We start from the raw sequence: 24,798 nt of genomic DNA on the forward strand, positions 1-24,798 counted from the left end.
CTCTTCCCACAGTCACCACAGCTAAATGTTTTCTCTCCTGTGTGAATCATCATGTGCTTGGAAATATCTACTTGGAAAGTCTTGGGGCAGGTTTTCCCATTGTGACATAGTCTGACATGGGCCTTCAGTTTACAGGTAGACTTGTAGCATTCACTGGGTTTCTTCTTGGCGAGAGTCACATGCATCTGCAGGTCAGATTTTAGAGCAAAGGTTTCACCACAGTCATGGCAGCGGAGAGCTTTTATAGCTGTGGTGCTGGGTTTGGATCTTTGTTTCTTAAATGGTGGGTTGTGATCCAATGGTGGGCTGGGATCTAATGTTGGGCTGCTGTCAAGTCATATTGGGTCGCTCCTTTCGGCTGTGCTGTGGCTGGATGCATTGTTTTGATTATTTGGAGGGTCACCGGGAATGCTGAGAGACCTCAGCGGAGTCACAGTGCCAAAAGGTGTGAGATTCACTTGTTTAGGGTTCTGTACTCCACAGTCTGGATTTGAGGAGGAATGAAGGACTGAAGTGGGTCCTCCTGATCACATTCACTTGTCACACAGGGAAAAGCGAATATGAATTCTTTGGTATCAAATCGTTATTGAAGCGGTTCTTTCTCCTGACTGGTCCCGACTTCCTCCTCTTTAATCTGTGTGGGCTCAGTGTTCTCCTGCCCCAGACTAAGTCACATTGTGTAGAAACACTGTGGTAAAACACGCTTATATTTGGGGTTCTGATGGGGTACGACAGTTGAAGTAAGCTAATGAAGCATTATCTTAGGGTTAGTTGTAATTCTTCAACAGTCAATGGGTATATACACTGTACAAAACATTAGGAATACTTTCATAATATTGAGTTGCAGAACAGCCTCAATTCGTAAGGGCATGAACTCTACAAGGTGTTGAAAGCATTCCACAGGAATGCTGGCCCATGTTGACTCCAATGCTTCCAACAGTTGTGTCAAGTTGGCTGGATGTCCACACGGAAAACTGTTGAGCGTGAAAAGCTCAGCAACGTTGCAGTTTGACACAAACCGGTGCAGCTGGCACCTACTACCTCATCCAAAGGCACTTAAAACGGTTGTCTTGCCTATTCACCATCAATGGCACACACACACAATCCATGTCTCAAATATCCTTCTTTAACCGGTCTCCTCCCCTTCATCTACACTGTATGAAGTGGATTTAACAAGTGACATCAATAAGGGATCATAACTTTCACCTGGATTCATCTGGTCAATATATGTCATGGAAAGGTGTATCATTTAGGTGTTCCTAATGTTTTGTACACTCGGTGTATAATTAATTTAAAAGAAAAAATTACCAATCGCAGATTGCCCCGTTAAGACAATAGATTTGATTAATCAACTGAAATTTCCAATTCAATCATTTGAAAACCATAAGCTATTTTTTCAAAAGTTGACTGTCAAGACACATGATTCACCTGTAAAACTAATGAGACAATATTTGGTTGCGACACACAGAAAGTGGACGAGGAAGCATGTTTGAATTAAGCAATAAGGCACAAGAGGAATACAGTAATGAATACAGTCATAGGTAAATGGCGTTGTTCGGCCCGACGCGAAGCAGTCAGACTCGCATGCCTTATTTCTTTTATAAAACGATTACCAATATATTCGTCAGGTTGTCCATGTTACAGACGTGTGCGTGTCAGTCGCATTTGTTTTAGCGTTTTGCATTGGCATTTACTTGGATATATCCATAATAAACGAAGAAAAACATTCGGGACGCTTCACTTTTTTTGGGCACAGGAGAAATCACAGTTCAAGAGTGAAACATATTTCCGATGTCAGACAGCAACGCAAATGCCGTGTTCACGTGCTATCAGAAACCCGGAACCTCAGAGTTCAAACGGACACTTTTTTTGCACAGAGCTTCCTATTAGTTGAATCTGTTACTTCCCAAGTGGGAAACGTATCTTTCTACAATGAGTTAGTAAATCAGGCATTTCAGAGTTTCCTAGTTCCGACTAGCACGCGAATGTGACATTATAGTAATCCCCGCTGTTACAAACCAAATAGTAGCTTAGAAGCAAGGAGAAATAATGTACAGGTTGAGATACATTCAAGAGATGATTCGGACAGCAAAATGATCTCATGAAGTGAAAGCGCAGGGATTCAGATGGAACTGTTAGCAGGCAAAAGTGTGCCTGTGTCATCCAATCAGTATCCAGGATCCATACAAACCATTTTACAAGTCCACATGAGACGCAGCTGGTTATGCAATGAAATGAAAAGTTGACGGGTCGATAAATTGTTTTTACCGGAAAACTAACCAACTAGTCAGATATCTAGGAACACGTCAAAGAGGTTCATCTCTCTTTTTTAAACAAAATTAAACGGATATATCTCGTTATTTAAAAAAAATAGTAAGGTGGCCACTAACTGGGGACAATATGCCGATGGAAATAGGCTGTCAAACATGCTAATTACAAACCGTTAGCTAAGATTTCTATGACACCATAATCACAAAACACGAGAAAGGTTTTTATTGACCCAAGTTTATAGAACAAACTCAATGTCCCCAAAAAATACACAGCTATAGGATATTTTTTTAAAAGATCAATCTGTTCGACGGGTGGATTTTTCTTTTGTCTAACTTTATTGCGACAAATGATGATGGAAATGTCGTTTTTTTTTCAAATAAATGATTGCCTAATAATAAGGTAATAAGGTCAAGTGACGTCACCACGTATCTAACTATAAATTTGTAAATTATTGCGTTCTATCCATGCTCGCTTTTGTAGCTACCGGAGACATGGAGCAGGTACACTACATGGCCTTTAAAAGTATTTGGACACATGTTCGTCGAACATCTTATTCCAAAATCATGGGCATTAATGGAGTTGGTTCCCCTTTTTATGCTATAACATCCTCCACAGACAATTTAAGCTTCCCAATTTAATTAGTGTCTGAGTTTGATGTGAATTTATTAATATGATAGTACATTGTAGACTTTATTATTATTATTTTTTTTTACGTATTTACTGATAGTTACTATGAGGGTGCTCAACCTTTTTTACGTGTGTGTGTGTGTGTGTGTGTGTGTGTGTGTGTGTGTGTGTGTGTGTGTGTGTGTGTGTGTGTGTGTGTGTGTGTGTGTGTGTGTGTGTGTGTGTGTGTGTCTCATCTCCCCTTCTCCTTTCAGTAACACTGCAACGAACTGGGCGCCAGCCTGGCCTCCGCCAGCTCCTCTTCTAAGGATTGTTACCTGCAACAGATAACAAGAACAGCCAACAGAGCCACCGCCTGGATCGCTGGATTCAACCTCCAGCTGAGAGAAAGGGTCCCCCGACAACGTGACGTGAGCAGAACCTTTTTGGTCCCAGAATTTTTCACTCGGGTCACATGGTCCGGAAAAACACTTGGGCCTAAGCAAAAATAGTTCTGATACTTTACTCATGCAGCTAGGCATGATATCAGATCTGTTAGTGGAAAGGGACAGCAGTGCAGCTGTATGTAGCGTAGTTGTTAAGAGCGTTTGGCCAGTAACGGCAACTGAAAGGTCGGTGGCTCGAAACCCTGAGCTGACTAAGTGGGAAAAAAAACTGCCATTGTGCATTTGAGCAAGGCACTTAACCCTAATTTCTCCTGTAAGTCATTTGCTAAATTACTTATTTTTTTTACTATAACAGCTGGTATAGCCAGAGCACTGCAACCAGCAACTACTTTATTTATTTAACCTTTACTTGTGTTCCCCATTAAAATGAATGGCAGGTCAGATTAAACTACTAAAATGACACATTTTCGATTTTCCTTTTGTAGTGGGCCAGGGCTGGAGGAACCTCACACATGGCACACAGTACCCATTCATTTGCGCATGTTAGACCATAAAATGCTTCACAACGTTGACTATCTTGTTAGCAACACACAATTCAGTGCATGAAGATTTCTCACTGCTTTGAACGTTGGTCTTATTTTACTGCAAACAGTTACTTTAAATAAGTGTTTGCCAACAGGTTAAATGTGTTGTAATTTCTCAAAAAATGTATTTCTATGTACTTAAACTGGTATTATTGTGTAAGTAAAACATGTTTTTTGTGTGTGTGTGTGTGTGTGTGTGTGTGTGTGTGTGTGTGTGTGTGTGTGTGTGTGTGTGTGTGTGTGTGTGTGTGTGTGTGTGTGTGTGTGTGTGTGTGTGTGTGTGTGTGTGTGTGTGTGTGTGTGTGTGTGTGTGTGTATAAAAAAACATTGGATATGTTGCTTTTGGTTGACAGCATAACATGGAATGAGAAAAGATTTAAGATGAGAACAGAAAGTCTGTAGAATCCTCCATTTATTTATTGAGCCTCAATTCACCTGTTTACTGAGACCTGTCTTAGGCTCGGCTAAGGCTCTGTTAAATACAGTAAAGGGTGTAGACTGGATATGGGGGTGTGTTTCGATGAGAAGTTTTGCATGGAATGTTTATACAGCCTTATTTGGATAAGAGAGTTTCCATTTCCAGTAAGAGATGGTGTACAAAAAAAGACCGACCATATTCTATATCTATGGTAAAAACAATAAGCATATGTACTAGACATGAACAATATTAATAACGTTTTTCTTAAGCCCTTGAGACTAATACAACTGCATAGTTTGTCTGAGGTTAAGATTACTCCAGTGCTAGATCCTTTATTCAAGTTGATTAACCAGTAGCCACAAAAAAAAACATTTTACTCAAATATTAAACAATGATTCTGCAAACCAATAAGATAAATTCCTACTGTCAGAGAATACACCAAATTCAATTAGTGCTCAAAGATTTGACTCTGAGTAATACGCCTTCTAGTCTCCACGCGGTAGGTGGCGCTTTCTAACTATTTGTTTATCTAAAATCTGACCGGATGTGCTCCCAAGAAAGAACACATTTATCAAAGATGGCGAAACATTGATAACAAGAAGCCATATGTTCTTTAAAAATATGACTATTTCGTGAATTAGCTGCTGCTGCAAAAAACGTTTAGAATCCAAATAGATTAAGTAATTGTGACCGGTACAAAAAAAAAGAAAAAAACAAGGGCTTAAAATGTCGGAGACGAGTGTTTTGCATCAACGGATAAGCTCCGTCATGGACATTCTAGCCTCCGCTGCCGTGACAGAGATTTGCAAATTAGTAGAGGATTGTTGTGGAGCGTTAAGTGTAGAAGTCTCTCAAAGCAAAGAGCAAATCAAAATGCTAGAGAAGCAACTCAGCCTGACCGAGTCGAGGTACATGTCGGTGAGTGGCAAAGGACAGACGCTTGTTACCAGTGGTTCATCGAGAACCAACAATCCTTCCGGCAATTCCCCCGCGGCTGATGATGAAGGTGGGCTATCGATTTGTAACTGTCTTTAGGGTTGCCAGGTTGTTAAACGGGTGGGCCTAATCCTGAATGCTGATTGGTTAAAACCGCATTCCAGCCGTTATCTATTTAAGCAATAAGGCCTGAGGGGTGTGGTATATGGCTAATATACCACGTGTAAGGGCTGTTTCTTGAACGACTCAACCCGGAGTGCCTGGATACAGCCCATAGCCGTGGTATATTGGCCGTATACCACAAAACCCTGAGGTGCATTATTGCTATTATAAACTGGTTACCAAGGCAATTAGAGCAGTCACAATACATATTTTGTCATACATCAGACCTATACCACAGGTATCACAGCTGTCAGCCAATCAGCATTCAGGGCTCAAATCACCCAGTTTATAATCCACAAATTGCCACAGGCATTTTAACGTCATAGATTTAGCCGATTTACTCTGTTCCATCTGACTGTGTGATCCACTGTCTCATCAGCCCAGCCAGGCAATTTATAAACTTGGATCTCCACTATAAAAAGCATCTAGACATTCTCACATTTCTTTTAGACTAACATTTTGTTTTCAACAGCGGAGATTTGTATATACCTTGCTGTCTGTCTCAGACATTTGCAAAATAGTTTCAATATTTAAATTCGATCTCCTGCTGTCCCATAGTAATGAACGTGTCGGGACGAGACGAAATCGTGAACCAATTGGCATCATTTTTATGGATATATATCAAATGAAAAAATATAAAACGAAACGAAGTGCAGCTAGTTGGCAGTCTCTTTTCAGTTTGAAGTGATTGTGTTTTCTGTGTTGTTGGCTAGCTTCTCTGATCAAGTGTCCTGACAAGTGAGCACATTCTCTATGCCAGGCAAATTGCGCCTCATTAGCTCGTTATGGATGTATCCAAATAAATGTCACTAGAAAACAGCTTAAACAAATGCAAATGCGGCTACGTTGCTGTTAATCTGGCTGCACTTTTTGACGTGACTGTAAATTAGCCTTAGTTGGCTAGCTAGAAAGTAAGGGATAAGAACATACACAATGAAACATTTAGAACAAACAACTGGGTCACGTCCATAGATACAGAACAAAAAGACTGATTGACTGGGTCGTGTCTCCAGCAACCGAACCAATAGAACGAACAACCGCCCCCGGCTTGGGAAGCAACCCTAGATTTGTGTCGTCGGGACTATATCTTGTGGAAAGGTGAAATAGTATGAATACATGTATTTTTAGGTTTATAGTAGCAGGTACCCACGTGCCATCTCCTCATTGGTTATGTCGTAATCGCGTTTGGTGTGTGGGGGGGGGGGCAAAATACATTTATGCACGATGGCGCACCCGCGCAACCGTTTTGGGTTCCGTGTTAATCCAACTGCTTTACCTTGTTCTCTCCATTTCTCCCTTTGTTATTGGTTCATGATAGTGAATGGTTAAAACATATGCTGTTTTTTCTGAACATTCTTGTAAAATGGTATTGCTCTAAAATAATCATATTTTCTACTGGAGTATAGAAATCCAAACGCGCCAACAGTTTCCTTTTTGTCTTGTTTTATGAAAAGAAAACATATTTTTTTGCTGCAGACTTCCATCCCTCTGAACAGCCAGTAATGGACTTAATAGGAACCTGTCCTCCCCTCTGCTCCGTTGTGCACAGCTCTCCTCTCTCTCTCTCTCTCTCTCTCTCTCTCTCTCTCTCTCTCTCTCTCTCTCTCTCTCTCTCTCTCTCTCTCTCTCTCTCTTCTCTTTCTCTTTCTCTTTCTTCTTTCTCTCTCTTTCTCATAATCGTCCCAAACTGAAGATGAACTGTCCCAAATTTCAAATACGTTTTTTTTCCCTTCATATGACGACATGGGTGTACTCTAGGACCAAGGTCATTCACAATGATTTAGTAGGCTGTCATGACTTTACTTTCATTAATCTGATGACTTCTATTTATCTAATCAACTATGTTTAATTGTTACCCGATTTAAATTCATTGTGTAACAATTAACTCATTAGGATTTGGGGCACCACGAGAGCGGTTGTTTAAAGACTTGCCATCGCCTGAATTAAACTCTAAAGGTCTTTACCTATCACATCCATAAAACAGTCAACGTATTAATCATAACCTCATATCATAATTCTGAACAGTCGTAACCTACATCTGCGAAAAAAACAGCCTTACTTATGATTCAGTACGACACAAAACTAAATGGTAACACAGGATAAACATACACACTTAATACATTAAAACAGGTCCCTAGCAGTCTGACGCAATATGGCGACTTGTTACAAAGGAGATGGGGAGGGTGAGAGAGAGGGACAGAGACATAATACTTTGGAACATTTAGAAACTACTCTCACAGTTATCATATGCACATATGCACACGAACCGCTGCCCATTTTGGAGTAAGAAATCACAAATGCTCTGACATAATTCACATATCCCAACTTCACCTAGGTAGAGAGGGACTCCGCTTAAAAAAACAAAAGGACGCTCCTCACTTTCTCTCCATTAACCACTCAATTTGCCCGACCTGCGTCATCCACTCCAGGGATATTCTTCTATTCTTTAACGTCAACTCCCCATGACACGCCCAATATTACCCCCTTAATCTGAGTTTTCACATTGATGGGCGCCCTGCTCAAATCGGATGAGCCAAACCACATGCTCTTTCTGCTCCGCAGAAGTACAAGAAATCAAAACTAGCCCACTTCTCCTGATCCTCACTGCTTTAACTTTACCTAATACCTTTCCCACCAGTTAAATCTAATCAAATGTTATTTGTGACATGCTCCAAATACTACTAATACTAATACTACTACTACAGTGAAAGGCTTACTTACAGGCCCTTAACCAATAATGCAGTTTCAGGAAAATACAAAAAAAAGATGAGAATAACAAATGATTAAAAAGTATCAGTAAATAATAATAGAGGGGGTTACCGGTGTTGAGGTAATTATGCACATGTAGGTAGAGTTATTAAAGGAGCTATGCATAGATAATGACAGAGTTGCAGGTGGGGTCTGGGTAGCCATTTGATTAGCTGTTTGGAGTCTAATGTAATCTCTTCTCTGACGTTGAGACTGGTGTTTTGCAGGTACTATCTAATGAAGTTGCCAGTTGAGGACTTGTGAGGTGTCTGTTTCTCAAACTAGACACTCTAATGTACTTGTCCTCTTGCTCAGTTGTGCACCAGGGCCTCCCACTCTTTCTATTCTGGTTAGAGACAGTTTTTTGCTGTTCTGTGAAGGGAGTAGTACACAGTGTTGTATGAGATCTTCAGTTTCTTGGCAATTTCATGCATGGAATAGCCTTAATTTATTGCATGGAATAGCCTTTATTTCTCAGAACAAGAATAGACTGACGAGTTTCAGAAGAAAGGTTTTTGTTTCTGGCCATTTTGAGCCTGTAATCGAACCCACAAATGCGGATGCTCCAGATACTCAACTAGTCTGAAGAAGGCCAGTTTTATTGCTTCTTTAATCAGGACAACAGTTTTCAGCTGTGCTAACATAATTGCTAAAGGGTTTTCTAATGATCAATTAGCCTTTTAAAATGATAAACTTGGATTAGCTAACACAACGTGCCATTGGAACACAGGAGTGATGGTTGCTGTTAATGGGCCTCTGTACGCCTAGATATTCCATAAAAAAATCAGCAGTTTCCCGCTACAATAGTAATTTACATAGTAACGTAAAACATTAACAATGTATACAATTTTCTGTTATTTAATACAAAAATTTGCTTTTCTTTCAAAAACAAGGACATTTCTAAGTGACCCCCAAACTTTTGAACGGTAGTGTACATCTCTTTTCCATAAGAAATGTTTGAATTTTTAAAAATACATTTCATTGGGAAGGCAGATAAAAGCATTTCTATCAAAAGCAATCACTTTTGCATTTGAAAACACAGAATCCTACTCATTACTCCATGTGTTTTGAGCCGACTTCACCCATTGCAAAACACGCTTACCCGGGCCAGATTAGTTAAATCCCCTCACCAGTCAAGAAATGGTCAAGTCAGGGGTCGCCTTCCCCTGCTCAGTCCTTGCATGCATCATCCAATGGCTGTGTGTCACGTCAACAACGTGTCATCGACTGACAGATTGCTATAACATATGATGTGGTTAGCTAATACTGTAAAATACCTATCTAGGCGTTGTAAGATCTGGCAGGCCTCTCACTCACACACAGCACTGTTTTCCTAATTATCCGAACTGACAAATCAAGAAAATTGAAATACTGCTCGTTTTTAAAAGATGTTGTCAGTAGGCTAGCTAACGCTATAGCAGGTCAAAATCAATGGGTTGATTTAGTATTAGCTAAGATCAAAGTTCCTCCATAGAAGCCGCTCCACCTAGGTGCATTTCTGTGGGCCTAATTCAGATAATGCATGTCCAGCAAGATGTCCAACGCTTCAACCCAAACCTTCTCCACCCTCTCTCCCTACCAGCAAAATGTTAGTCGCATCTCGCTCAAACTAGCTTGCCTGCTCCATAGAAAGCTGCTCTATCCTCACTGTTGGGGAAGTAATTTAATGAGCTAAATGTGAGAGGAAAATAGTCTTTTACAGGTTAAAAAAAGAACAATATGAATGGTACTTTTTTTGGTTTGAACCGGTTCAGAACTTAATTTTGCTGGGAGGAACAGTGGAACGGATCGAAAAAATGGTGGTTCTGTTCAGAACAAAACGATTGGAAAATTATTGTGGTTCCAACCCGTGGTTAGGATAGTTAGGAGTTTGTTTTCTGAGCCATATCTCGCGCCGACTGTCCTGATCGTGGCATAGCACTGTTCTGACTAGAGTGAGAAGTCGTGAACATCTAGTCCGATTCTTATGGCTAGCAAGCTCCCACTGGTCAGCCACACTAGAACTGTGAAATGAGCAACATTAAGAGTAGTGGAATCAAATGTTCGCCTCCAAATGAAAAGTCCTGTATTGAAAACGATGCAAATGGACACAAATGTGCCGAACAATGTTGGAATGTCTTTACATAATTTCAACAAAAGACTCATTTATTTATTTGACAACAAACATAAAAAAAATATGTTAATCTCACTCTGGATGCATTGGACTGCATAATTGCATAGGGCAGGGGTGTCAGTCAAATGGACGGAGGGCCAAATAAAAAATTTAGCTACAAGCCGAGGGCCGGACTGTTCGAATGTTCATTGAAAATTTTTTAAATGACGCATATAGTCTAGTGAACCTAATTGAACCTACTGAAAACCTAACAAATATATTCCAATATGATCAGATAAATAAAGCAATATTTTCTTATGGCTCTGTCAGTAATCTTTAATTTTCAACAGACACAAAAGACAAATTTCCTTTATATAAAAATCCCCATAACATGAACATTAAATGAAAGAAACCGGTATTCAAGGCACCATCAGTAGCCTATATTTTCTATTTTAGCAAAAGTGGGCTAAATTTACTTCAAAGAAAAAAACAATAATAGCAATTTTCTATCATCCACTCAACTGAAATATTTTTAAAATATAATTGGATTGAAATACAATAAAATAAAGTGCAAAAATCTATTAATCAAAAACAACACTTTGTTTAAGGAGAAGTAACATGCAGTGAAAACAAATATTAAACTTTAACTTTTAAACTTGAACTGAGTAAAAACTCTAAATATGTGATTGCACAGTAATGTTCACTTGTTTGAGGTTGAGGGTGATACTTGGTGGTGTCCCATCTTTTCCACAAGTTCATCAATGTTCGGGGTAAGGCTCTGAGCTGAGGAAATCCTCAGAATTGAGTGGAGGTGTTCAGCAGTAAGTCGACTTCTGTGTGATGTTTTGTTCAAGTTCATCAAAGAAAACAGTTGTTCACACAGGTATGTGCTGCCAAACATAGACAACGTTTGAGCAGCCTGGATGCGCAGCTGGGGCATTGTGTCGGGAGGAAAAACGGGCGAATTCCGCAGCACCCACTGCCGCATATTTTGCCCTCAGTGCATCATTGCATTGGAGGTCAATCAACTCCATTTGGAGGTTTGGTGGTGAGCTTTCCACGTCAACAGCAAATGGGTTACCGAGCAGTTCCAACCTGCTTTTTTGTGCTTCAAAGTCAGCAAATCGGCGTCGAAAGTCAGCGGCAAGCATACCTATTTTATCAGCCAACTGTGCGCTCGGGAACGCACTGGTAGAGAGCTTCTCTTTCATGGTCTGGCAGCTGGGAAAGTGGCTCAAATTTTCTTTCCGCATCTGCGTCTCCCACAGAGTCAGTTTGGTTTTAAATGCCTTCACTGTACTGTACATATCAGAGATGACACGATCCCGACCCTGCAGCTGCAAGTTCATTGCATTCAGATGACTCGTAATGTCACACAGAAAAGCCATTTCACACAGAAACATTTCGTCTCGGAGTTGTGTTGTGTCTTTCCCTTTGCTGTCCAAGAACAGACAAATCTCCTCACGAAGCTCGAAACATCTTTGAAGCACCTTTCCCTGGCTTAGCCATCGCACCTCTGTGTGATAAGGCAAATCACCATGCTCCGTTTCTAACTCCGTCAGAAATGCCTTGAACTGGCGGTGATTCAAACCTTTGGCTCTGATAAAGTTAACTGTGCGCGTGATGATGCTCATTACATGCTCCATTTTCAAGGCTTTACCGCACAACGCTTCCTGGTGTATGATACAATGATAAGCTGTCAGCTCACCTGTCGCGTTTTCCTCTTGCATCTTTTCCCGTATCTTTTCCACCAGTCCGCTCCTGTGTCCACACATCGCAGGTGCTCCGTCGGTTGTCAAACCCACGAGTTTTTCCCAAGGCAGCTCCATCTCATTTACACATCTTGACACCTCTTCATACGAATCATGCCCCGTAGTTGTGCCATGCATAGGACGTAAAGCCAAAAACTCCTCTGTCACGCTTAGGCTGGAGTCCACTCCGCGGATGAAAATTGACAACTGGGCAATGTCAGAAATGTCGGTGCTCTCATCCACAGCCAAGGAATATGCAATGAAATCTTTTCCCTTTTTCACAAGCTGCTCTTTTAGATTGATGGACAACTGGTCTACTCTCTCGGCAATGGTGTTTCTGCTCAGACTCACATTTAAAGAGTTGCCTTTTTTCTGGGCAAACTTCGTCACAAACTTTAATCATGCAGTTTTTGATGAAATCCCCCTCCGTAAATGGCCGGGCTGATTTAGCGATCTCTTCTGCCAAAATAAAACTGGCCTTGACAGCAGCCTGGCCTTGTGATTTGGCTTTTTTGAACAGAGCCTGTCGAGATTTGAGGCCTCGTTTTAATTCCTCTGCCTTTTGTAGCCTTTGTTCCATGTCCATATTCTTGTTTTTGTCCGCGTGTTTCGTTTCATAATGTCGTCTCAGATTATACTCTTTCAGTACCGCCACACTTTCTCCACACAGAAGACACACAGGTTTTCCAGCTACCTCCGTGAACAAATACTCCGACTCCCACCTTGTTTGAAACCCCCGGTTCTCAGTGTCCACCTTCCGTTTTGCCATTTTTGATGGGTATCTGAAAGTTAATTTTACTGTGATGCTGACAACTGCTGTGCCAATAAATATTGAAATGAAGCAGCCTACTGCTCGGTGCGTCACCGTTGCATTGTGGGAAATGTAGTATTGGTGCGTGTAAAAGATCTGCGGGCTGCCGGCTTGCTGCGGTCTGCGGGCCGGTTCTAATAATAAATCAAGATCATCCCAGGGGCCGTAAAAAACCTTCTCGCGGGCCGGATGTGGCCCGCGGGCCTTGACTCTGACATATGTGGCATAGGGGGACATACACTGTACTAGTGCCTCCTCTCATACAGAGGTGTTGCAGGTGCAGGCCCGTATGTGCTGTTACAGGTGCAGGCCCGTATGTGCTGTTACAGGTGCAGGCCCGTACGAGCTGCTGCCCTCAGCTGCAGACCACTGACTGCAAACTACCTCCATATGGCCTGAATACTAGTAATGGGGGGGGATGATACAATTACACAAGTACATTATTTTAACCCAGAGTCTCTGGTGGCACAGCTGGCGCTGCAGTACAGCGTCCTTAACCACTGCGCCACCCGGGAGGCCTCTATTGCAATATTGTTGCGCCAGTTGGCTCTACCAGGTCCAGTATTTTTCCTTCACAGCTTGTTCTCCATCTTTTTTTCAGCACTTTTATTTCCTTGACTGATCCAAACTTGTTTTCTCATGGCTGTCTCGTCCCTCTGCAGCAGACATGGTGAGCAATATGTTTGGACGGTAATAGTCACAGTATTAAATCGCAGTACATATAGGATCGTGAGAATTGAATTACATATCGTATCGGCACCTGAGTATCATGATCGTATCGTGAGGTCCTTGGCAATTCCCAGCCCTACTAACTTACCTAGCCAAATGCCACACCCCACTAGTATTTCTTCTCCACGATGAGTCAGGATTTGCTTTGGTCCCAGAAAACCAATGGGTTGGGCCAGATGGGGCCTACAAAAATGATGAATCACAACATTGGCTTTGATTCTCTGATTGGTTGGAGACTATCCAGTCACTGATGAATGAGTTTTATACAACGCCCCCTCGTTTTAACATTAGCACAAACAAATCTGTTTTAGAGGTCGACCGATTAATTAGGGACAATTTAAGTTTTCATAACAATCGGAAATCGGTGTTTTTGGACACTGATTTGGCCGATTTTTATTTTATTTATTATTATTATTTTATTTTTTACACCTTTATTTAATCTGTATTTAACTAGGCAAGTCAGTTAAAACCTCTCTGGGATATGTGGGACAGTAGTGTCCCACCGGGCCAAAAGCCAGTGAAAATGCAGAGTGCCAAATTCAAATAAATTACTATAAAATCAAACTTTAATGAAATCACACATGCAAGATACCAAATTAAAAGCTACACGTGTTGTGAATCCAGCCAACATGTCAGATTTCAAAAAGGCTTTTCGGCAAAAGCAAACAATGCTATTATCTGAGGATACCACCATAGTAAAGAAAGAGAGAGAAGCATATTTCAACCCTGCAGGCGCGACACAAAACGCAGAAATAAAAATATAATTAATGCCTTACCTTTGACTAGCTTCTTTTGGTGGCACTCCAATATGTTCCATAAACATCACAAATGGTCCTTTTGTTCGATTTAATTCTGTCGATATATATCCAAAATGTCAATTTATTTGGCGTGTTTGATCCAGAAAAACAGTTTTCTCCACGAAACGTGACCACAACATGACTACAAAATATCTCAAAAGTTACCTGTAAACTTGCCAAAACATTTCAAACTACTTTTGTAATACAACTTTAGTTTTTTTTTTTTTGACTCATGTTAAAAGGAACCACCAGCTTTCATATGTTCTTAGCAAGGAACTTAAACATTAGCTTTCTTACATTACTTTCTTTTCCAACACTTTGTTTTTGCATTATTTGAACCAAATTGAACATGTTTCATTATTGGAGGCTACATTGATTCTATTGATGTATTATAGTAAGTTAAAATAAGTGTTCATTCAGTATTATTGTCATTATTACAAATAGGTAAAAAGTAAATAAATAAAATCGTCCGATTTATCGGCTTTTTGGGTCAACCAATAATCGGTATCGGCGTTGAAAAATCATAATCGGTCGACCTCTAGTCTGTTTCAGAATGTGTGGAGCTGTCAATAAATCAGTGGAATTAAATTCAGGTTTGAGACATCAGGCAAACCTCCCTCCACAGACATTTCCAGTCAAATATCAGGTTTGATTGGGTGTTTGGGCTTTGTCCGGCTCTAGGATTCTAACTCTTCTAATTCTAATTCTAACTCTAACAATCAATAGTGCCGGTTTCATATAGCGAGAGAAATTAAGTAATTTGCAGTCAATATTAATCATTTTAAATGTGAATATAATAAACAATGTAAAATCCATGTTTATTAAGTACATCCTCTGTAGACGTTCTCTCGTGGACAGACTATGTAAACGTAAATGATACCGTAGATGTGTCTAACGAGCAGGAATAGTTCCGGTGCTTGGATTTTTCCTGTTTTTAATTATTTATTTTTTTAACAAATCACGATTTCAGAGTTGGATAGCATCTTTAGAATTTCGGGAGGGGACTTTTGGCCCATAACTTGCAAAGAGAGAGGGTGGAGCTCCTCGTTCTTGTTCCGCTCCTTGTTCTAGTGTCTCTTCTCTTAAGAACTTAATCGAGCAGCTGACCAATTACGCAAAACTTGAGGTCTGTGTTAACAGAGATTACTGAAGACAGTCACTCGCTGTACTACCCTTGTGTTTTTTTTTATGGATCATTATTGTTGTTTAGACCAGTAATGAGCTATGCCCCCTCCATTATGATAATTAGAGCCAGATTGCGGCTGTTGGTGAAAATGATTGGCCCAAACAGTTTGCGTACATAATAGTCAATCAACAACAGCGCAGATGAGTGCGAAATCCTGAACATAGCATAGGATATCTTAGACCCCATGTATCTTATGTCAGATCATCAGTACCTAGCTCATCAGCTTATAAATTCTAACTACTCTTTTCTCCTTCCCTTCAGATTTCCAGCAATTCATTGTCTCTGAAGAGGAGTTTCCCCCTGAGCAGCAGCATTATAAGCAGGATTGGAGCCCCAGTCTGGGGCAATATAATTGGAACCCCATACAGATTAAAGAGGAAGACGAGGAATTCACCGTCATTCAGGAGGAGGAAGACTCTGTATTCACTCCTGCCTGGGTGAAAAGTGACTATGATCAGTACCCAACTCAGTCCTCACAAACCCAAAGTGAAGAATACAAAGACACAATGGCCTCAACTGAAGACAAAACAGAACCGAAGGAAGACTATTCCTCAGGGACAACCAGTGACTCTCATCCCCAGTCCAAATTGAAGAAGACATGGACAGAAAAAGGACAAAGCTCGAATGGTGGAAAATCCATGGATCTGAAATCTCCAGTGCAAAGAAGTCGCACAGAAGATAAATCATTTTTCTGTAGTGATTGTGGTGAATGTTTCACTCAGATGGGAACACTGGATTCTCATATGAGGACCCACACACGGGAGAAGTTGTATCACTGTCAAGATTGTGACAAAGTATTCACTCGGCTTGACCGCTTCAAATTGCATAGGAAGGCCCACACAGGAGAGAAACCGCATCGCTGTGGTGAATGTGGCAAATGTTTTTCTCAAGTTGGATATCTGAACTATCACATAAAGACTCACACAGGGGAGAAACCGCATCGTTGTCATGATTGTGGCAAATGTTTTTTTCGAGTTGGTGAGCTGACACTTCATAGGAGGATTCACACAGGCGAGAAACCACATCGCTGCCTGGTCTGTGGCAAATATTTTGCTCGTCCTAGTAATTTGAGTAGTCACATTAGGATTCACACAGGGGAGAAATCTTATAGCTGTCATCATTGTGGCAAATATTTTCGTCATAAAGGTAATCTGACAACGCATATGAGGATTCACACGAGGGAAATCCCATCATTGTCGCTATAGTAGCAGATCTTTCAGAACTGGCGTTAGTCACATGAGTTCATATGAGGATAATCACGAGCGATAAACTATTGCTGTCAGGATTGTTGTAAATATTTCACTAATTGTTTGAATTGGCTGGGACATCGGAAAGGAGAGACCACATTACTGCCACGACTAGAAAATATTTCACGACTGCCTTTTTTTGACATTGTGTATGAGACATTCACACGGGAGGAATCTTACAAGCGTCTGTCAAATGCTTAAGTGCCGAAAGTGCATTGAATTGTCTTCAGAATACACACTGAGAAGAAACAATATAGGCTAAGTGATGATTGCTTCAAAACAAAAGCTTTAGCAGACACAGGGAGAGAATGCACGGGAACATGACTGTGCCCTGTGTAGGGAAGGGCATCAGACAGACAAGTTACTATTGTTCATAGTTTTTAACTTGATTATATTAGTCTCGTTTTATAACTTTCCATGTGAACCCTGCCAGGCAATCACTGCACAACATCTGTCAAATAATTGGTCAAATGATAGTGATACAATTATCTTGATCTGATGAAATCCACGTTGATGCAAGCTGTAACTGAGTCTAGCTCAAACGGTCACTTAAACTGGTCCTATTGAATCCAGTAGGGACCATTAGATTCCAGTTCAGCCCACTAGACACCAGTAGCCATTCTCTACCTGAACAAACCTAGAGAATTGATACATTGTTTATATACGCATGTATAATACCTACTTCGGTGTGTAGTTATTGTGTGTTTAGCCCCCTATTGAGTACTATTGTCTTCCTTGTAAATCATGATAAAACATTATGGAAAAGTTAGGGAATGATTTATTGAAAAGAGTGGGAGCCCTGTTAAAAAATATTTAAAAAATCAGAATTACTTCGAGGTCCATGTGTTTTATAACTAGTATAAGATATGTTGATAATACAATCATTCTAGCCTATATTATTAATTTGACAGTTTCACGTGACATGACTAACTTTGAAATATTTACACTTGACCCGGAAGTGCTTCATTACTCCTGTTGGCTTCACGGGTGACAGAACATAACACAAGCTAGCCATTGGCATTATCTGAAAAATGTCTAAATTGGAGTTGTTGAGAGTGATTTTTAACCAGGTGCTGTGGATGAGATACTCAGAGCATTTGCAAAAACGATATCAGAGTAACAGTTACCAGGACAACGTTTATCTATCGAAAGAGGACAACGGACGTCTACAGGGGCTGCTTGAAGTCATCCTGAAATCTGAGATAAAGGTTTATAGAGCAGGTTTGTAACTTTTTTTTCTGTTATTCAACATTCATTTCAGGAACATTGACAATGTTGACGGTTTAATTCAGTTAGTAGGAAGATAGGCTACATCTAGCAAGCTTACACTGGGTCACTAGCAGCCCGGCCTCTGCATCATTTATAGCTTGAACAAGCGCTAGTGATCGCTGCAAGGTTATTATAGTTTTGTGATTTAATATTCATTTTTTATTTTGATTAGAAATAGTTAGTTTTTAGACTTGATTTGCTAGTTTTTATTTTGTTTGTTTTGATAGAAATGTTTATTTCGTTTTTATATTTAGTAGCCTATGTGTGGGAGGCCAGGAGACATTTGTTGTTTTAGGATGTCACTTCTGGGCGCTGTAATATATACGTTGATGGGCCTGGACCATAGACATAACATCTCTGTGTCACGATGGCATCTGTGAGAGAATGGGCAGTGCCGTTGAGGCCATCTCATCTAAAAAGTCAATTTTCTTCTTCATGAGTAAAATTCATAGGGTGATTATTCCTAATGACCCGGCATCAGGACTCCAACTGGATCATCAGGAAGGAACAGTCAATGAATTGGGACGTTAATGAAAGCAAAATGGTGAAAGTCCTCAAAAACACTGCCCAGGCTTTTAGCCAGTAGAGACGACTCCATGCAACTTGACGGCTGGGACATTGGTTTGGTTTCAATTATAAAACAATCCGAATGTGACTTTGATTTAAAGGATAAGCCCCTGGTGAAAGAACTCTTTCCAAAGTTTACACCAATCCAATGCCTTTTTAACTTTAGTAATAGTTTGTTAGAATAATTAAGTTCCTTAACCTGACAGAGAGGAAAAAACAAATGAAGGTCATGGCACATTTGACATGCTATGTTTATGTAATATTAAACATGTTCAGTGCATTCGGAAAGTATTCAGACCCCTTGATTTTTTTCACATTTCATTACATTACAGCCTTATTCTAAAATGGATTAACCCCCCCCCCCCATCAATCTAAACACAATACCCTATAGTGACGAAGCAAAAACAGGTTAACACTTTTGCGAATTATTAAAAGTAAAAAACTATCACATTTACATAAGTATTCAGATCCTTTACTCAGTACTTTGTTGAAGCACCTTTTGGCAGCGATTACAGCCTCGAGTCTTTAGGTATGACGCTACAAGCTTGGCATATCTGTTTTGGGGGAGTTTTCTCCCATTCTTCTCAAGCTCTGTCAGGTTGGATGGGGAGTGTTGCTGCACAGCTATTTTCAGGTCTCTCCAGAGATGTTCGATCGAGTTCAAGTCCTGGCTCTGGTTGGGCCACTCAAGAACATTCAGAGACTTTTCCTGAAGCCACTCCTGTGTTGTCTTGGCTGTGTGCTTAGGGTTGTTTTCCTGTTGGAAGGTAAACCTTCTCCCCAGTTTGAGGTCCTGAGTGCTCTGGAGCATGTTTTCATCAAAGATCTCTGTACTTTGCTCCGTTCATCTTTCCCTCGATCCTGACTAGTCTCCCAGTCCCTGCCGCTGAAAAACATCCCCACAGCATAATGCTCCCGCCGTATTTCTAAAAGAAAATCCAGCTCTCTCCCTTTCAATAACCACTCAGCATGAAAGTAAAAAGTTTAATTCTCTGATCCAGTGGAATCATAATAAAATAGGCCTACCTGATTACTTCTGGTTCCTTGCGCAAATAACCTACATCTTGGTCTGCATGGGAAACTTAGGGCCCAGATTATTTTTTACAATGTTGCATGGAACTTCAGGCTGGACCCAAGTTAGTAGTTTAAACAATATTTCAAGTTCGTTGCAGACAGGCCATGCATAGACAATGTGATTTATAGGATATTTATTTTTAGCAGCATATTTTTTTGTGGGGGCTTTCTAGTCTATTTTTACATAGTTGGCAATGGAAATAGAAGTTATTTTTTAGGTTTGTATAATTTTCATTTAGATACAATTAACTGACCACATGACTGAGTTACCAGCGGTTATGGATGAAGACAAACGCGTTTTGAGTAAGTTTCTTAACGTGTTAACTTTTTGTTGCTCCTTGCTGAAACAAGCATGGTGTTGTGGAAAACAAGTCTACAGTTGCCTTGGCAACACCCCCCTCCATGCAGCACACAGAAATATACTGCTTTAAAAAATAAAGGGAACACTAAAATAACACATCCTAGATCTGAATGAATGAAATATTCTTATACTTCTTTATATAGTTGAATGTGCTGACAACAAAATCACACATTATCAATGGAAATCAAATTTATCAACCCATGGAGGTCTCGATTTGGAGTCACACTCAAAATTAAAGTGGAAAACCACACTACAGGCTGATCCAACTTTGATGTAATATCCTTAAAACAAGCCAAAATGAGGCTCAGTGTGTGTGTGTGGCCTCCACGTGCCTGTATGACCTTCCTACAACGCCTGGGCATGCTCGTGATGAGGTGGCAGATGGTCTCCTGAGGGATATCTCCTCCCAGACCTGGACTAAAGCATCCGCCAACTCCTGGACAGTCTGTGGTGCAACGTGGCGTTGGTGGATAGAGTGAGACATGATGTCCCAGATGTGCTCAATTGGATTCAGGTCTGGGGAACGGGCGGGCCAGTCCATAGCATCAATGCCTTCCTCTTGCAGGACTTGCTGATACACTCCAGCCACATGAGGTCGAGCATTGTCTTGCATTAGGAGGAACCCAGGGCCAACTGCACCAGCATATGGTCTCACAAGGGGTCTGAGGATCTCATCTCGGTACCTAATGGAAGTCAGGCTACCTCTGGCGAGCACATGGAGGGCTGTGCGGCCCCCCAAAGAAATGCCACCCCACACCATGACTGACCCACCGCCAAACCGGTCATGCTGGAGGATGTTGCAGGCAGCAGAACGTTCTCCATGGCTTCTCCAGACTCTGTCACGTCTGTCACATGTGCTCAGTGTGAACCTGCTTTCATCTGTGAAGAGCACAGGGCGTCAGTGGCGAATTTGCCAATCTTGGTGTTCTCTGGCAAATGCCAAACGTTCTGCATGGTGTTGGGCTGTAAGCACAACTCCCACCTGTGGACGTCGGGCCCTCATACCACCCTCATGGAGTCTGTTTCTAACCGTTTGAGCAGAAACATGCACATTTGTGGCCTGCTGGAGGTCATTTTGCAGGGCTCTGGCAGTGCTCCTCCTGCTCCTCCTTGCACAAAGGCGGAGGTAGCGGTCCTGCTGCTGGGTTGTTGCCCTCCTACGGCCTCCTCCACGTCCCCTGATGTACTGGCCTGTCTCCTGGTAGCGTCTCCATGCTCTGGACACTACGCTGACAGACACAGCAAACCTTCTTGCCACAGCTCGCATTGACGTGCCATCCTGGATGAGCTGCACTACCTGAGCCACTTGTGTGGGTTGTAGACTCCGTCTCATGCTATCACTAGAGTGAAAGCACTGCCAGCATTCAAGTGACCAAAACATCAGCCAGGAAGCATAGGAACTGAGAAGTGGTATGTGGTCACCACCTGCAGAACCACTCCTTTATTGGGGGTACTAATTGCCTATAATTTCCACCTGTTGTCTATTCCATTTGCACAACAGCATGTGAAATTTGTCAATCAGTGTTGCTTCCTAAGTGGACAGTTTGATTTCACAGAAGTGTGATTGACTTGGAGTTACATTGTGTTCCCTTTATTTTTTTGAGCAGTGTATAATTAATAGAATGAGCTTGGAATCTAACATGCTGACCAGACACGTCGAGTGTGTGAGCGTCGCAAAATAAATGTAGATATCCAAGTTGTTCAATTATTGCACCCACACTGCTCACTTGCCAACGAGTGTCTGGAATGCAAAGGGCTAAAATAGAACTCCTTTCTATTTCTGATGCAGATCACGCTGAAAGTCATGCCTCTCCCATCTCCTCGTTGGTTTATAAAAGCAGGTATTGGTTATGCCCATGTGGGTGATTGAAAGTCAAACAATTTTTTTCAGTGGTGGTGGTAATACTATGAATGTGTAGATGCGATTACCATACAAACTCAAAGATGAAAAAGCCTGGAAGGAGAGATGACTAGAAACGATTCGGTTGGCCATTGTGTGGATTAATTGTCGGAATAGAGTTCCTTGTGCATTTCAGGTAAAATAACTCAATGTTTATATCCCAGGTCAAATTAGCTAGCAACAGCAAGCTAGCTAAATCGGACAAATTAGCTAGCAAGTGCAAGCTAACTAGCTAAATTGCCATACATGTTTAATGCTTTTCGACCTGTCCCCAAATTAATGTCATTGGTTCAGAATTTGTTTTGATATTTTAACCTACGTGTCGTGAACGCGTTTGGTGTAGGGGGACAAAATACATTTATGCAGGATCGGTTTGGGTTCCGTGTAACCCTGTCAATTTGACTGGTAAAATCATGGATACACTCACAATGACTAACTGGTATTGTAATGTTCATTCAAATGATAACTGCTGTGGCTCAGGCAACGTGTGCTGTATTCACTAAAGCCTTGCTCCCATTGATCTTTTTTTTTTGTTGCTACACAGCCAGCTTAAACTCTTCCATAAACCAGGCTGGACCTGTCTTAAGTCCATTTAAAGACATGCACTGGCACTTTGATTACTAAGTCTTTTTTAAACCTCCCATTTCTGACTGGATGTATACATTTTTACCTCATACATGCATAATCTGATCATAATTCATTATTTTTTACCACAAAATCTGTAGTTTTAAAGCAACTTTGTCTGGATGCTGTGCTGCACCATTTCCCCCACACGTGGGCCAACCCCTAGCCAATGAGCTTCAGCCCCTCGCCATTTGAGTGGCAGCTAACAAGTTGCACACACAGCAGTGCGAGAGAGAGCAAAGGTGTGGTACACATGTGACATAGTATGCAATTTTCAGGGACCAATTTTGTCTCGTGAGCACTACTTTCAGAACTCCTGGCTATGAAGTGTACAAAAGAATCTTTAATCAGAACTGTAACAAAAGACACAGGATACAACAGGTAAGTACCATAGGTTGCAATTACACAAGCAGTCCAATTCTGATATTTTTTTCACTAAATCGGATCAGCTCTGAAAAAGATCTGATGTGATTGGTCAGAAGACCAATTGGTGTGAAAAGTATCAATTGGCTGCCTGTGTAAACAACCATATTGGGGTTCTACTAAGATAATGTATTGAATTGTTTTAAGATGGTCATACCAAGGAGCATTTAGCTATTTGATTTAAAATTTTAGGTTTAAAAAATAAAAGTATACTTTTTGGGGGGGGTGAAACATTGAATTTGGCCTAACTGCTTTTGGCTCATAAATGCATTGAATAACAGATTCATACATGGAAAAAGTCAAATCAAGGAAGTTTGTTTTGAAATGTCTGTCCTTTATCAGGGATATAAGAAGTATCCAGATTTTTTGGGGGAACATATTTAACCCCTTTTTAGGCACTAAACCTCTTCCATACATTTTTTAAACCTGGTACCAGGCTACCTTCAGATGAGGCTCGTGGGCATCCTAGAGTGATTGATCATCCAAAATTCCATGACAGTCACAGCCCTATCGAATATTAATACCTGTTACATTTGGTTAGGTACCGTTAGTCGGCTGTACCAAACTGGAGTTTCCTCCACCTTTTTAAATATTGAGCTAACATGCACAATTACTTCCATGACTGATCAAAAAGGTGGTTAGCTAGTTGTGGTAGAAGTTTGCAGACTACTTTCATGGTGCTGAACCTATCCTGTAACAGAGGCCCCATTGTTCTACGTCAGATAGCACAAATCGTCTACAATGTTAGTTGAAGGACGAGCACCGCCTGACAAGACTATTCAGAAACCCCTATCTTATCAGCTTTTCAGTTGTAATTCATCCCTTTTCCTTCCCTTCAGATTTCCAGCAGTTCATTGTCTCTGAAGTGGAGTTTCTGCCTGAGCAGCAGCACTGTAAGCAGGAGTTGAGCCCCATCCTGGGGCAAGATGACTGGAACCCCATACAGATTAAAGAGGAACAGGAAGGCTGTATTCACTCCTGCTTGGGTGAAAAGTGACTGATCAGTACTCAACTCAGTCATCACAAACCCAAAGTGAAGAATACAAAGACAATGGCCTCTACTGAACAGATCAAAACAGAATCTAAGGATCTAAGGAAGAGGATTCCACAGAGAAAACCAGTGACTCTCAGCCCCTGTGCAAATCGCAAATGCAAGACAGAAACAAAAAAGGTTTTTCGGAAGTTGGGTATCTGAATTATCACGAGGATCCACACATGGGATAAAATATTTAGCTGTAATGATTGTGGCAATTGTTTTCATTTTGGCACTGGTCTTAAAATCTACGAGTCACACAGGGGAGAAATCATATCACTGCCAGGTCTGTAGAAAATGTTTTGCTTAGTGGTGATGGAGAGTTATCACATTAGGATTTTTTTAAAGGGAGTGGGCAGCCTTAAAGCTGTCATTTTGGCATATCATTTCTGCATGGCCATAATCTGACTACGCATGAGGGAAATCATATGGCTGATTTAGTAGCAGATCTTTGAGCACTGGCGGTCACGAGAGTGCATGTGAGGATAATCGTTACACCATTATGCTGTCAGGATTGTTGTAAACTTTTCACAAATTGTTCTAATCTGAACTGGCATGTGAGGGGGAGAAACCACATTCTACCATGACTGTTGCACAGCTTTCACAATAGTCTCTTATTTGACATTGCATACAGAAATTCACAGGATAAATCTTTCACCATTTATATTTACCGTCATGCTTTAGTGCCAGAAGTACATTGTAAGAGAATATAACATGATACAAAGCAATGCATAAGGACACGTGGAAAGAAGGCACAGAAACATGACTGTGCCCTGTATGGGGGGAAGGACATCAAACAAGT

At 41.0% G+C, this 24,798-nt stretch overlaps 1 protein-coding gene across 1 annotated transcript; it reads left to right on the forward strand.

The window, feature by feature from the left end:
- The first annotated feature begins 4,858 nt into the window (after positions 1-4,858).
- On the forward strand, positions 4,859-18,872 carry LOC124008186 (zinc finger protein 184-like). The gene is made up of 2 exons (XM_046319277.1): positions 4,859-5,292; positions 15,760-18,872. Exons 1-2 carry the CDS (start codon positions 5,013-5,015, stop codon positions 16,701-16,703), a joined length of 1,224 nt encoding a protein of 407 aa, XP_046175233.1. The 5' UTR covers positions 4,859-5,012; the 3' UTR covers positions 16,704-18,872.
- The last annotated feature ends 5,926 nt before the right edge of the window (positions 18,873-24,798 follow it).

This window comes from Oncorhynchus gorbuscha, linkage group LG21 (assembly GCF_021184085.1).
Source record: "Oncorhynchus gorbuscha isolate QuinsamMale2020 ecotype Even-year linkage group LG21, OgorEven_v1.0, whole genome shotgun sequence".
Classification (NCBI taxonomy): Eukaryota; Metazoa; Chordata; class Actinopteri; order Salmoniformes; family Salmonidae; genus Oncorhynchus; species Oncorhynchus gorbuscha.

Excerpts from the sequence above, each read along its gene's own strand:
- LOC124008186 (XM_046319277.1), top strand. The coding sequence starts at position 5,013 with ATGTCGGAGACGAGTGTTTTGCATCAACGGATAAGCTCCGTCATGGAC. Across the intron at positions 5,293-15,759 it reads CCCCGCGGCTGATGATGAAG|ATTTCCAGCAATTCATTGTC; the intron begins GTGGGCTATCGA and ends CCTTCCCTTCAG.